This window comes from Myotis brandtii, unplaced genomic scaffold, assembly GCF_000412655.1.
Source record: "Myotis brandtii unplaced genomic scaffold, ASM41265v1 scaffold165, whole genome shotgun sequence".
Classification (NCBI taxonomy): domain Eukaryota; kingdom Metazoa; phylum Chordata; class Mammalia; order Chiroptera; family Vespertilionidae; genus Myotis; species Myotis brandtii.
In genome coordinates this window covers 14613831-14629966 of record NW_005356042.1, presented here as the reverse complement: position 1 = coordinate 14629966, position 16136 = coordinate 14613831, and the positions used below count along the sequence as shown (strand labels likewise).

The following is a 16136-nucleotide window of genomic DNA, read 5'->3' as shown; positions in this document are numbered from 1 at the left end:
ATCCCCAAGTCTTCACCAACCTGAAAGCTCTTCCAACCCAATACTTTGGTTTTTTTTTATGGAGGCTTTATTACAGTCATGATTGAGTAAATCATTGGCCATTGGCAATTGAACTCAATCTTCAGCCTCTCCTCTCCTTGGAGTTTGCACAGGGATAGGAGGTCTGGGGAGGAGTTGTTAGGGGAATAAGAGGCTGGGAGGACTTGTAGTTACAACAGTCTAATCAAGTTGTTGGTTCTCCTGGCAACAACCCCTCCCCCCCCTCCCTCCCCTTAGGTTACCCTAAGGTCTTTCCAAAAATCACCCCATTATCATAACAAAAGAAAACTGATATTATCATTGAAAATTCCAGGGGTTTTAGTGAGCCAGGAATCATGAAGGAAGACAAAATATATATGAGAAATATATTTTGGTCGTCTGAATGACCAAACATATATTTCTTATAAATGACAATATCACACCTTAAGTATATTTTAGTTTTTAAAATAATCAATTTTGAGTAATGACTATTAGCACAAGCCCAGAATAGGAAGTCTATTTCCTTTTCCTGGATACTAAACAAAATTATATTGACCAACTGTCTTTGTAAGAAATCCAGAAATCAGATCACAGGTGCAGGCAGCAGATAAAACAATTGCTACATGAATACAGGAGTCGCATTTTAGTCTCTATCTAGTCTTTTGATGTGACTTTGTTCCACTATGGCCTGATGGTTCTTTTCCAATCTAAACTACAGTCCAGGAGCCTCTGTGTACCACTGTGGTGGTATGCATAGTTCTCTGGCAAGTTGTACCAAGAAAAAATGAAAAGCCGTATTTTACAAGTGGTAGCATTTTGATTTGATTTATAATGCTTTCTCAGACACGGTATGGCCCATAATATGCATATGCCAAACCCTAAGCACCAGCAGTTGTTTTTATCTTAACCGGTGGAAAATATAACCACAAATGCATACACAGGGAGAAGTGATTCGTGGTGTCTGAATCAGCAGTACAGTAATGTACAAAATGAGGTCTCCACACTTTTCTGATTTTTCCCATTCAGACTCGTTTTGTTTTGTTTTGTTTTGCTTTTTTTTCTGACATTAAGCACCACTATGGTGGGAAGGGAGAAGTCAGTTTGTCTTAATGACCCACCGTTTTCTGCCACCAATGGGTCGTGTACTCCAGGGAGTTGTAATTCCTCTGCTCAGATTTCTCATCTGTGCAAAGTGTGGGTCGTGTACTCCAGGGAGTTGTAATTCCTCTGCTCCTCAGATTTCTCATCTGTGCAAAGTAAGCTGTGGTATCATAATGGTTACAGTAACAACATTGAATGTGTGACTCTAGGGGCCGTCACTTTACAGGCATTGTCTCAGCCATGAGGTTGATACTCTAGTTGTCCCTGGTGCAGTTGAGGAAACTCAGAATCAGGGATGATAAGCAGCTTGCCCAAGAGCATGCAGCTGGTTGGTGGTGCAATGGAGCAGACATTGAGCCTGGGATGCCAGATTCCAGCATTGCCTGCTCAAACCACCACTCTCTTTAGTCTGGATGCTAAGGCTAGTAAGCAATTGAGGACCTACTAAGTGCCAGGCCCTCTTTGGGGGTTGTCACACATGATATCTTATTTTTTTTTTTTTAAGAAAAGGAAGTGAAAGAACAGAGTAAGTAAGGCACTTAATTAGAACCACAGTGAGAGCTGAATTTATAGCGGGGCTTCTCCACACAGTGTCCAAGCTCTTCCCAGGGCCTCACTTTGCCCATGCAGCTCTCCCCTCTGTGGCCCTCAGGCAGGGACAGGTGTTGCCATGGTCTGAAATGCTCTGGTTTTCTTTCCAGTGCCAGCTTCCAGCTCATTCTATTACCATAGCCCACTGATATGGAAAAATCCATTATTAATGGCTGCTATGATAATTTACACTTTGTCCTAAAGAAGTTATTATTGGCATGAAAGGTTCAGTTATTTTTCATTTTTTGATATGTGTACTGATCCTTTTAATTTTTTCTCTAATGTGTTCTATGGAAAAAATTAAATATAACTTTTTAATAGGACAACTTTTTTTTTTTGTCCCCAAGAGCCCGAGACCCTGTTGCTCAGTGTGGAGTCAATTTAAGTAATGATTTTAGAGCTTTGTAAACCAGGATGCCAATCCCAGCTCGCTCTCTTGTACTCACTGTAGCACTTTAACATCATTCTTAACTTCACTGAGGTTTAGTCTCTTTTCTGTTAGATAGGCACAATGACATTTCCCTCAGGGATTACCATAATTTGATTAGATAACAAATGACATATTGCATGTGTTCAATAAAATGTAACCCCCTTCAATAATTAACAGAAACTGTCAATTTATATCTTTTTTTTCTGTTACATATTATGTTTGAAAAAAGCAAAATCAGGGTTGTAGGCCTAGGACTACAGAGTAAATACTAAAAAATGGCCCCTCTTTTCCCCTGCTGTTTTTTTCTAGGCCCTCAGGTTTTCATTCCCACTAACAGGGGTCAGGGAGGAGGTGTTCTGTGACTTGGGGACAGTAAATCCTAGTGTGAGAGCAGTAAAATCAGAGTCAGAAAAACAAAGTCCAATTTCTCAGCACTTTACTAACTCTACGACCTCTTGAAGTCAGTACTTTCTCTGCTCTTGTTTATTCATCTGTAAAATCAGAAAAGCATAAATATCTCGTGTGCTTTGTTTGTTGGGAAGAGCTAAACACCCTTGTTATACAGGAGGATGCTTTTGTCATTTCCCCTTATTTCATTCATTCCATAGCAAGGCTGCTGCTGCTGAAAAGCTTATGTTTCTTCTCATTTGTAATCACCAAGAGGTGTTTGAGAACTCTAGTATTTCTATTCTTACAAAATCTGGTACATTTTTGGTTAAATATCTTGACATTTATTTTAAAGAGATTATTTATTCCCCATGACACAATGTGATACTGGTTAAATATCTTGACATTTATTTTAAAGAGATTATTCCCCATGACACAGTGTGATATACTTATCATTATGTGATATAAGTTCCATTATTTACATATTTTAATATTCTATTCAAGAAATAGCAGTAGCTATGGATCAGCTATTAGAAGAGTAATTTTTCTGTAGTTCTTTTTCTTTTGAATTCAACTTTTCTCCTTTAAATCATTTGAATTACAACTGTATATTGTTTAGGTTGGGTGTGAGTATGTGTGTATGTGTGTGTGGTTTCCCTTCTTCAGTATCCCATCATTTTTCATTTAGGGTTTCCTGGGAATTGTTACTGAAGAATTTTATTGTAGAATGCAACAGAATTCACAGCCTAATGCATTCATCAAAATAAATGTATGCACAGCATTTAATGTGTGGATTTGTACACCTGATGTACTAAAAGAAGAAATGTTAATTTCTTGCAGACTATTATCAGATGATTTAAAATTTTTGCTAAACAGGAATGTCTGTTTCCATGTGAGGCATTTTCATAATAAAATCCTGGCACCATCGCTAAAGAGGATAGTTTTATAGAAACAGAGAAAAACAACAGCAAGTATTTTCCCTTAGGACAGTTTTACCAACAGTGTACCAACGCTGCTTAGTTATTTCTGTCTTATTTTATGCCTTTGTTATGAAACATAACGCAATTTTACCTGGATGCCCTCCCGGATATTCAGGAATTAGCTCAGTAAGTTGACTGGCTCTGCCAAAGGCAAGACCTCCAGAAAATCGGGAGGCTCTGCCGCCTCGCCCCTTCCCCCACCCACTTCTCCAGAGGGGAAAAAAGGGGTTAAGGCTTATTGGAGAATAGAGGAGAGGGGAGGGGGAGCCCTGAGGAAGCCCAGGAGCGGCAGGCCGCGCCTCCAGGTCCAGCTTTCATCAGCAGGGCTGCGCGGTGGAGCTCTGAGCGCCGCTGTGAATTTGGAGGAGGGATGCTGCTGTCAATTTGTGGGACCGCTGCTGCGAGGAGTGGGCGTGGCCTCGGCGGCGTGGATGCTTGTTAGGAAAGACGCTGGGTGCTTTTTAGTGAGGAGTCAGGGCTGTGGTGTGTGTGCACCCGCGCGCGCGTGAGAGAGAGAGAGAGAGAGAGAGAGAGAGAGAGAGAGGATTGGAGAAAGGAGGGAAGGAGGGAGTGAGGCTGAGAGACCCAGAGGTGCTGAAGACAGAACTGGCAGAGGTTCTGCGAACAGGACTGGAGCGCTGGGAGAGCCACTCAGGATCTTTTGGGGGAGCCCGATAAATGTGAGCATGGGGTCAGTCACCGGAGCTGTCCTCACGATGCTACTTCTGTCATCGACTCAAAACTGGAACAGGGTCAGAGCTGGGAATTCCTGTAAGTACACAGCAAATGATTTAAACTTGCAGGGGGGCTCTCTTCCAACTTTCATTCTGTTGTTTTTATGATTATTATTTGAAACGAAATTGCTGCAAAGCATATTGCTTTAAATGAAGCATCGCTGAAACCTTTTCCAAATATGTCTGGGTTTACACCTGTCTTTCCTCTTGGTCCGGTCAAAATATGCAAAGTCTCATTTCTCTTTTTGGGGCTCTCTTCCAACTTTCATTCTGTTGTTTTTATGACCATTATTTGCAACTGAAATTGCTGCAAAGCATATTGCTCTAAATGAAGCATCACTGAAACCTTTACCAAATATGTCTGGGTTTACACCTGTCTTTCCTCTTGGTCCGGTCAAAATATGCAAAGTCTCATTTCTCTTTTTGTCTATGACAGAACCGTATCCTGTCGTTTTTGAATATTCATTGAGAAAGCTCAAGTTCTAGTAAAAACATTAAATTAGCATCTTAACCAGGGAATAGCCTGCGAATGTCTCCATTTCTTCCTTTCTTAGGATTACTGAATTTTATTGGAATTATGTCTAACAAGAAAACAACTGGCAGACTTTCCATTATGCTGCATTAGCTGAGATTTCTGAAGTTTGCAGTTTGGCAGACGGGTTGCTGGTTGCATCTTTAAAATGATGCCAGGCTCATAACTGAAATGCACTGCAGGATTCAGGAGCAGACTTGGTGGAGGTGAACCTCAACATTAGGAGCTGTGCCCTCACAGCTGAAAGGACGAGGCTCGAGCACTCCTGGAAGAGGGGGCTTGAGTCCTGCATTTTGCTAAAGGAAAAACATTCTGGAGATTTTTCCAAAATAGTATTCTTTAGTGATTTGAATTTTTAACTTTAGAAGTTTGCGATTGAATACTCTGATTCTGAATCAAGAAAAATTTATAAAGATCATATTTCTAATTTAAATATTACTCAAAATAATTTGGCAGAAACTCCCTAAATCCACTTTTTACTAGAGATAGAAAAAGTTTTAAAAGTTGTATTTGGCTAAAAAAAATGTCTAACTGGAAGAATTTTCTTCTTCTTTGATTAATGATAAACAAGCTCTGAAAATCCAACTTTTCATCTCTCCTGGATTTTAAAGGGAAAAGCTCATTTGCTTTTCAAGAAAGCAGTATGGGGCCTGTTCAGGGATTTATTTTGCTGCTGTGTAACCAGGTTTAGGTTGGGATGGTTACAAATAAAGCCAGTAGTAACAAGGTGTTTGCTATGGCACATCCCTTGAGTACACTAAAGTGCTCTGACATGGGAAGAACATTATAAACACCCTTACTGGGTACAAGTGAAATGTTCATTTATACTGCATGGCTACTGTGATGTTGTGTTTGCATTTACTGTTAGCTCATTTAATGGCACGGTGTATCTATCATTCTGAACGAAAGAGAACTTCACTCAGATGCTGCACTCTTTCAGATTCAGTTTTAATTTGGGTCAGAAGAATCCATTGAGTTAGTAAAATGTGCATATTGCTACCTAGTCAAAATCTTGGAATGCTGTAATGGTGGCATGTGACAAACATTGCATCAATCAAATGAACAATAACAACACAAGCACACACAAAGTTTTGTAGAAAAGGCATAAATAATTCATCCTCCAACTACTGAAGTTCAACAAAAAAGGAAAGCACTAGAGGTCACTCTTACAATATAATGCACATCACTTGCAGCACCCTTCCCTTAGTCTGGCCTGGATGCAGTCGTGTCTTTTCCATGTACCACCGTATTTAGGTTTAAAACATATTGATGTGATTGATTGGTCTCCTAGTTGTTTACATTTGTTTGTTTTCTTGAGGTCTAGTGAAAGGCAGATCAACATTAAATAGCTTTCTTTTGAAATATATCTTCTTAGAACAGGAAAGATGAGTGGCTGAGGTCTGAGGAGAGCAGATATTCATGGGTGCTTAGCTTTGGCTGAGTCTGTCTCTGACACTTAAAATTTGAATCCTGGGTCTGTATTCTACCAGTCTTGGTTTGTTCAGGAAGTATTTTAATGTTCTTCCAAACATTTGATAAACTTAAGGAACCTATAAAATTTTAAATTGTTAGGAGTATTAAATATGTAAGTTGGAGTTCTTGGTTACCATATGTTGAGTTGAAGTTCTTAAAGTGTCACAAATACAACTAAATGACTTCAGATAATTAAAGTTGCATTTAGTAATTTCTTTTTAATATCACTTTGGCAGTGTGATTTGCAGCAGTTGTATTTTATCTTAAAATATTTAGTAAGTTTTTTTTTTGAAAGGAAGGAAAGTCTACTTATTACCATGGTACTTCATATGTTTTATCCTTTTTGGAAGAACAAACATACATGTTTACCGGCAAGATTGGGATTCATTGTATGGACAAGTGACCATCAACCAGCATAGCATTTTTTAAAGTGTTACACAATAACTTCAATAATAATCATTCTGAACTAGGCATCATATTAAAACACGAATCATTCTTGAATACCAATATTAAAGCAGAGAGAACTGCATATAAATAAAGAAAATGAAAGGTCAGGCTTTCAGGTGAATAACAAAGGCCTTCGCCCTTTATTTACATCGGGTTCATCAGGAGCAGGTCTGTTTTCCCAGTGAGCCCAAGGCTGCATGTGACAGCTTTCATGGGACAGGACTCTGTGAACGAGAGATTAGATGCACTTCAATATGAATGTTAGTTGATCTGATTAATCAACAGGAAACTACATTAGAAGGATTCTATGCAAACAAACACATACACACACACACACACACACACACATACATGTTCATGTATATGTACAGGGCTGGGCAAAAGTATGTTTACAGTTGTGAGTATGCGAAACAGAATTTATTCTTGAATTATTATTTATTAATTATTGTAATAATGTCCATGAAAACAACTGTAAACCTACTCTTGCCCCACCCTTTTTATGTTCATATGTGTATGTGTATACAAATATATTAAACCACCAGACCCATGTTCTTACATTTTTGGTGTTTCTGCTTACTCCTCTTCTGTCAAAGGATAAAATATGTTGAAAGGACCACATTCTTTGCCTACTAGGGCCCCACTTGACTTTACGAAAGTAGTGAACCAGCCCAGGTCTTTCCTCTTTGTTTGGTCAAGATGAGTTTGTTATTATTTGGTCCCTTTCATGAAAACAGAGAGTCAGATTCCTATAGAAGGGCTTGGTCTTTGAGAAGTTGCACAGGCTGTTGGTGTCTTCACTTGCTACTAAGAGACGTGCCCTGAGAAGGGAGTCATCTCTTTATTTTATAATTGTTCTTATGAACCCAGAGTTTCCTTCTGACCATTAAGATGTTGTTGGGGGTGGGGATGACTTGCCGCAGAAGAAGGAACAGTTGTAAGTAGTAAGGTAACTAGTAGTTTTGCTTTCATTTTTAGTCTTACAGATTATGTAATGGAGGCTCTCTGGCCTCAGGTATACTGAGCCTTACTGTTCACCAAGTAGCCTATGAATGACTTAATTAGAAGTTAATTTCTCCCTGCATTCTCTCTTTTCTCTGACTGATATAAAGGCTATACCTGATACCTTTACCCTGAAGGAAATACTAAAGAATATGTTAAAATCAGCAATAGATAAAGGTGATTGCTTGAGTAGAGGATCATTCCTGTGGACTCTGGAATGCACCTGGACAGATCCTCAAATTATTAAAATGCGATCTTGTAATTCTTTCTGAAGCTGCTTCTTCCCTCCTCTTCCCCCAAATTCCTATCCAGAGCAAGAAAGAACTAGAATATAACAGTAAAGTACTGATAAAATATAATTATATGATGCATGCATAAGTAGCTGGGCTGTAGACATAAAGGTGAGCATGCATGTTGACTCACTTTTCTAATAGCAATAGTGATTTTCATGAAGAGCATGATTTTGGTGCATTCTTCCCACTCCTGAGTGCCTGCCTCCTCAATCATTTTCATAAGAACAGCTTCTAGCTATGTGGTTGCTACAGCTCATGGCTAGCATGGGGATCAAACATATGACTTTCACATATCTAGTGCTTATGCTAAGTAATAAACATTTTAATGTCTTCTAAAATTAATTTTGGAATTTGTATCACATAGAAATAATTCCTTAATGGGAGTGAATCTCTACATCAAGATTGAATTAATTTAACTCTTGAGTGAAAACAAATTAATAGAACATCAGTTGTAAGATAATGTAATATTTAGCTCAAAGGTTGGTAAAAAATGGTCCATGGGACAAATCTGACCCACTGCTTGGTTTATATAGACTGTGAGCTAAGAATGGTTTTTACATTTGTAAATGTTAGAAAAAATTAAAAGGAGAATTGTTTGTGGCAAAAAAGAATTATGTAAAATTCAAATTTCAGTCATCTATTCTTTTCATTAGTAGACATGTATGGCAAAAATTCATACTCAGTTATTATTATGCTTTGAAATTTATCAATAAAATTTTCTTAAAATTGATTTCTCTCTTATTATATAAGGACGTATATAATATTATTTTCTAACTGGCCCTTTGTAGGAAAAAATTGTTGACTTTTGATTTAAATAATACACAATATAATATAATGTTGAGGCATGGACAGTATACAAATTATACTGCTATGATGAACTTTAGTCTTAATTATCTAGCACACAAATACATACTTGTAGAGTTCTGGTACAGAAGGTAATCACTAGAGTTGCCAGGAACTATAACAGAAGAAATATTCCAGTTAATATCTTCCTCATAAGTTTCCTTATAAAGGCTTTATTGTTCAGAAATCTTGTTATTTCAGTGAGTATGAATAATTTATAACTATTTGTAAAGTTTCAGCAATTTTGGTTGCTAAAGGGGCACTTTCAATCTCAAGTAATTCCATTAGTATAAGAAATTCAATAAAGTGTATAAGTAATTGCATCTTAGATATTTTGACTATGAATTCTGTTGCTATTTTATATTTTCATGAGTATAAAATATTCCACTCCATACTAATGAGAAACTCACATTTGGAATCACCGATTGTATGAGGAAGATGATCTCATTGGAAGTGTTTTCTTGTCCTGTGACTTTTAGAGTAATAGCTTCCTAAAAATTCTGAAATTGGCAAACTTTCTAGAAAAAATTGAAAACTAGATTTTCATTTAAGCATTGCCCACTGAGAATTCATAATAATTGAGCAGGTGCCTTTTACATACTCATGCCAAGATAATTAATTTTTATGTAAATGCCTTGTCTATTTGGAATTGTATTTATTTTTCATCTACAAGAACTGATGATTGGCCTCATTTTATTTACATTATACCCTTTACTACAGTGTTTTTAAAAAGTTTAAGTTAAAAACTATAGTGGGATGTAATATTTAAAATTGTTTTCATTGAAATTCCATTATAGCTTATTTTTTACCAAAATATATGGACGTATGTTAAAATAATTTATTTCTCATAATACTGTTTGTAATGTTTCATCTCTAATAAACAGTTTCCAAATCAAAGACAACCTAGGAAGTCTCATAGAGTTCACTGAAATTCGACTTACTCTGAATGTCAACAAGAATTGTGATGGGGTTCATGACTGTTCACTCTGAATAGACAATTAGAGATAGTGACACTCAAGTTACATGGTTCTAATTTTTTTACAATAGAATATCAGTCCTTTTTGACAAATACCTATTTTTCACAATTTGATACTATATTTAGAATTTGAATCCTTTTTACCGTTGATAAATCAATATTTGGGCATTCATATTGCATCCTATGACCTTTAGGTTGCCAAGTAGTTAGGTTATCTAAGAAGTCCTTCTCTATCCTTTCTAAAAATCTTTTGCTTTCCTCCTTAGTGATTGGAAGTTTACAGAATGGCTTAGCCCCTGAAAACAGTAGAAAGAATAATAAGGATTTTTCCAATTTGTTACATAAATCCCAGATATGCATATTCAGATTGGTAGGTAAATATTTCTGGTGAAAATAATGCAGGCTTTGACCAGATTTTTCCAGTGGCCCGGTGTTTCAGTTATTGCTTAGCTTATTTATTTTTTCATTTTTATTGATTTAGAAATTGTGGCCTCGATAATTTGTTTAGTATTTATCTAGAATCGTTACAATTTCTCCAAGTTGACTAGTATAATAGGGAATGGTGAATCCATCAGAGAATATGTGCTTAAAATAGGAGATGCTTCATGAATTAACCACATTTATGAGGTGAAATGATCTGTGTTGTTGGTGGTGGTAGTGGGGTGAATTCTCATAGATTAATAATTGCTGTAATTGGTATTTCAGTTAGAAACTTTTAGAAATACTCTTTAATGAACACATCTTTGAAAACAGGTCTTGAATTATAGCATCAAATGCAAAGATAAGTTGATTTTGGTTACTTTAAAAAGAAAAATCTCAAAAAGAGAAATAAATGCGCCCAAGTAAATGCAGACAAAAATTATGGAGCTTTAGTAGAACTGTGACTATCACTGAAAAGTTCTACTTAAAGGAAAAGTAAAGTCATCAAAAAGCCCCACTTAACTGAATATGCTTAAATGAAACAATTTACCCTAAAGATTGATATTGTAATTTGAAGGCTTTGAGTTTCTTTAAAATGCTTTAAAATTTTTTGAGAAAGAATATAATTTACTCATAACTCTAAGTTACAATAAATTGCATTTCTAAATAACAAAGATGTCATTGACCATCGGGTTGTTTTCTTAGTTATTTTTTGGGGAAATTTTTATGTCTGAGATTCCAACATTTAAATATTTTTTCAATGAGTTCTAAGGCTGTAATTGTCTGCATATACTATATAATAAAAGCCTAATATGCAAATTGTCCCCTCTACTGGGAGTTCAACCCCTCGCTATAATGTGCGCTGACCACCAGGGGGCAGTGCATAACATGGCGGGCGTTGGCGACCTGGTGCTGTCAGTGGGCAGCAGTGAAGGTGCTGTTGGTCCCTATGGGCCCCAACAAGAGCAGGACCCCAGCTGGATGGTGGAGCAGGTGAGTGGGTGGCACTAGGCCAAGGTGGGTACTAGCGGGGGCCTGATCGGCACCCCACAGACAGCGACCAGCGGGGGGGCAGGGCCACCACCCAGCTCCTAGGCACTGAGGGAGCCAGGCGGGGGGTCCGGCCCCGACCTATTTCCCCACAGATGGTGACCAGCGGCTGGCAGGCCCTGATTGCCAGATCGGGGCTGGGCCCTGGGCTGGGACAGGGAACTGGGGGTGGGTGGCAGTGACCAACCTCCTGTGGCGCCTGGGTGGGAGGCTGCGGCCTCTTGCCGGCAACCTGGGGGCAGGGGTGACGGGGTCAGAGGTGCGGTGAGAATGCAGGGTATCTGCTAAGCTCGTTCTCACTTCCCCCTGCTACCTTCCCCCAAGATGCCAGGGCTTGCACACCAGGGAAGCTCCCATGCTCAGGTGCCGGGCGCCCACAAGGAGCCCACCCCGCACTCACGTGGCCTCTTCCGGGTGAGCCGGGCCACAGCCGCCTGGACTGCAGGGCCTAGACTGCAGGGGCTGATTGGGCTCCCCGTGGGTTCATGCAGGAGCTGGTCTGCGAGGCCAGCTGGGAGAAAGTGGGCTGCCTGCCCGGCTTCCGTGTGGCACCACCGGGTGGCCCAGAGGCCCACGCTGCACCCGGCCTGTGGCGTCTGGCCGTGCTCACTGCATATCCACATGGGGACTCGGGTGTGGTGACTCAGGCGGAGGGGGGCGTGAGGGGGTCCGGGGGCCCAGGTGCTGCTCAGGGCCCAGAGGTCAGCTGGGACCTGCCCTTCCACACCAGACGCTCGCGCTTCGATTGCTGGCCAGGCCTAGGGACCACTACCCATGCGTGAATTTCGTGCACCGGGTGTCTATATATATATATGAAAACATTTGACATCTTAAGTAGTTTAAAATTAGTAATCATAACATTTTTAATGCCATAAGTATTTATATATATATACACACACATATACATATGTACATATACATATATGTACATATGTATATGTGTGTGTGTGTATATATATATATATATTTTTCCAGTAGAATTATTGTTCCTTATTTATAATCTAGGAATTTAGACCCTTCTCAGTGCTGATTGCTCTTCAGGGTCCTGGTGACTCTGTTGGTAAGGACCAAATCTGAGATGATACTGCACAAGTGAAGATATTTTCAATTCCCAGTTGACTTTTGAAGGATAAAAATTTCCCCCAAATGTCTTTTGCCAAAGTATTCACATACATGGTACCTGAAACTATGGTATTATGTAATAGAAAAGAATGCACATGCAAAATCCATTACAAATGATCATTATTGCTTCAGTTCTCCTGAGGAAAATGGGTATTTGGAAGAGAAAGAGTATGTGTAATGTTTTTCTCCCATTGAATTTCCATCACGCTTCACGGAAAAGTGGTGCTCTGCTAATAAAACTGGAGAAATAGCATAACAGGAGGTAAAAATGAGCCTGTTTATGTTACAGTTAATGAGTCATTCCAATGTAATAATTGGAAAAGTGAGTGAAGCCTGAAAACATTTGACATCTTAAGTAGTTTAAAATTAGTAACTATAAAATTTTTAATGCCATAAGTATTTAATAGAGAAGTGATGAAATTTACCTCTAAGGTTTTTAAATCACAAAGGGAAAAATGGTATGATATGTATCAGTTGGCCTAAAGCTCTAATTACTTTTTTTTTATTAAGTACCTCTCATTACTTAGCAGTGCTCTACAATAAGATATTATGTACTTTTCGGTTGTAAAAGACATATTTGTATCTATAACCACTTCTTTCCCACTGGCAATTATGGTACTTACAAGTGAGGTCATAGGCTGATATTAGTTTAGAAACAGCATGTAAATATATAAATTCACCTGCCTTCCTCAATTACATTTATTGTGTAGTTTTTAGACAAACTATATCCTGTAATTTTATTACTTGACATAGTCTGCAGTTATAACCTATACAGAGATATTTTTAAATAGATTTTTATTGATTTCAGAGGGAGGAAGGGACAAGGAGAGAGAGAGATAGAAACATCAACAGTGAAAGAGAATCATTGATTGGCTGCCTCCTGCACACCCCCACTGGGGATTGAGTCTGCAGCCTGGCCTTGTGCCCTGACCAGGAATTGAATGGTGATTTCCTGGTTCAAAGGTCGACGTTCAACCACTGAACCATGCCAGCCAGGCTGTACAGAGATGTTTTTAAATGTCCTCTGAATGAGGAAACTGATAAACTCTCCTCGGGATTGGAGTGGGTAGATGCTTGGATGACATCGAACAGACATTTGAACCCATGGCCCCCAACTGAGAGTCCCAGGTTTTCCTGTCAATAAAAAGGGATTACCTTAGCTGTACCAGACCCAAGGGAGAGATTTTTTTTTTGAAAAATCGGAGGAAATTAAAATTCCCTCTGGGCTAATAGCTTTGCTCCAAAAGATGGAATATATGTTTAGATATTCAAGACTTGTCTTTAGCTTTCCAAGTTATTAATATATGTTTGTCTTTTAAAATATATTGATCAGCAGATAACCAAGCAAAAGGAAGGAACTAAATTGAAAATAATCTGTAAGGGAAATGAGTTGCTGAGATTAAATTGTCATTGTCAATGTGTGTGTGTGTGTGTGTGTGTGTGTGAGCTCATGTGTGGTATGCATATACTGGAAGATTTTGTGGGTAGGAATTGGGGAACAATCCATAATGGTAGAGAAATGGAAAACAGTTGCACCTATGTGACACATTATAAATGATATTTGGAATAATATAATAACATTCTATAGTCCAAATAATATATAATTTGTTGGAATATAGAATATGATTGTTTCTTATTTGCTACCATATCAGAATAGTCTTCAGTATGGTTTTAACACAGAATATGGGATTTTAACATAGCAAGAGGCCTTTTGGGATCTAGTTTAAACTCATCCTCAACAGAGGGGAGAGGGACAGGTTGCCCTTTTTGATCGCAAAGTACTTTATTTTCTAGGGTATGACATGAAGACCTCAGGGTCCTCAACACTTACCTCAACTTCTATTCATTCCCAGGGTGCTAGTGTTTCTGAACATGGCAGTGACAGCAGAAAATTGCAGGAGAGATTTTGGCTTTAAAACCACTAGATAAATTGAAGCATAATTCAACTCTTGGAGACAATGCCATAAAGTGATACTGGTACCAAGAGAAGGGCATTATAAACAAAGTTTAACATTGTTCCCATCATTCACGTTTAGCTGGGAATTTTGGCTGACGTTAAACAAAAAGAATCTATCTCCGGGGCAGGAAGTTGCATGGATGCTTAGCGATCCTCATAATTAAGGATTTATAATACATATTTACATTTGCCATGTTTTAGATGTTTGGGACTTAATTAAAAGAACATTGCTAAAATAAAAGCAATTCTATCTAAAGTGGTGGTGAGGGAATTCTGTGCAAGGTTATGAAGCTGCTCAATTAGGCTCTTTTGTTCCACTGTGTATATGATTTCTGTGCTTATTTGAGCTGTTGTACATTAACGTAGAGTCTGTATTATAATCCTGTGAAGAAAACTTCACGTGCCTGTAAAATGTCATAACACAACCTCAACTATCATAACACGTGTAACTTTTCCTAAAACAAACAAAAGGGGGAGATAATTTGGGAAAAGAACTCGAATCCATTTAAGAAAGCAAAGGGCAAACAGTGAAGATAACACATTGGTTCCTTAAAATTGTGGCATCCTACAGGACCTAATCACAAAATTCACAAGATGGAACATGATAAAATATTTCATAGGCAAACATCTACCAGAGAAATAAAAAAATGTAGGCTAATAAAAAGGTGGTGTAGAATTGTAAGTACTCAGAATAAACTGATGATCACAACAGTTTGCTGTGCTTGACATATAGACCTGAGCTGTTCGCTGGTGTGGCCGCATTCATTCCTTGAAAGCCGAGCTGCACGCTTGCCTGTGGAATGGTCTTTCTCAGCCTCTCTCTGTAATTGCAACATGGAATAGATTAGCGTGAAGAGAATGTATGTAGTATCATTAATCACTGAACCATTCTCCAGAGAAGATGCTGGCAGGGCTCTGTTTTTCTGAGTTAGCAAAATTGAGCCTTCCGTGATCATTTTCCTCTTTCATTTGCCTGGATGTGAGGATGGTCTGGCTGTGGCATCTGTCATCCCGGTGATTGCCAGGATTGATTTGGCCGGTACAACTGGAGAGGCAGCTGTCCCCTTCCTCCCGCACTCCTTCCTGGGATTCCTATTCCTCCAGTTCCATATCATAGAATAGTTTTAAATACTATACATGTTATCATATTTTTAGGTAAGTTTTCTGTAATGCATCGATCCAATCCATTTTAAGGTTTTTATCCCAAAAGAAAGCAAGTCTTGCTGTGCAGATATTTAATTGTTAGGTGTTTTCCGCATTAAGTTGAGACTTGTTAGCATAGCAAACAAACTACCTTCCTCCTTTATATTTGCTGATCTTCCCGTGTGTGTCTGTCTTCATTGCTTTGTCACCTTCTCAATCCTGCCCTGACCCCATGTCCTCTGGCCTCTGTCACGTGGCCTTTACATCTGCTGTTTCCTTTGCCTTCATTGCCTCCAATCACTTATTTCTGAATCCCCCTGGAAAACTTCTGTACAAGGCAAGTATCACCTCCTTTCTTTATGGAGTCTAATTTGGTCAAACCACCTCAACTCTCACCATGCTCTTAGCAAAAATTCCATAGCACCTCGAGTGTTCACCTGTTCCTGCCCCAACATAGAGGAAAAAACTGATTGAAAAATGTCTCTTACAAAACTGTAACATCTTTGAAAGGCAAAGGTATTATCTTAATCATTTCTGCATCTGCAACACCTAGCACAGTGCCTGGAGTGGAGAGGCTATTCAGTCAGGGTGGAATGAGCACACTGATAGACCGATGTTTTTTCCAGTTGAAGCGCGTCAG

The 16136-nt window shown here is 38.7% G+C and overlaps 1 protein-coding gene across 2 annotated transcripts in view; it reads left to right on the top strand.

The window, feature by feature from the left end:
- Positions 1–3755: 3755 nt before the first annotated feature.
- CNTNAP4 (contactin associated protein-like 4) overlaps positions 3756–16136 on the top strand; it is a 244719-nt gene continuing 232338 nt past the window's right edge. The window contains exon 1 of one of the 2 annotated variants that reach the window (XM_014536737.1): positions 3756–4278. In XM_014536737.1, coding sequence (XP_014392223.1) covers positions 4194–4278 — 85 coding nt within the window. In that variant the 5' untranslated portion in view covers positions 3756–4193. The remainder of the gene's footprint in view (positions 4279–16136) is intronic. The other variant, XM_005862607.2, reaches the window with a different exon arrangement.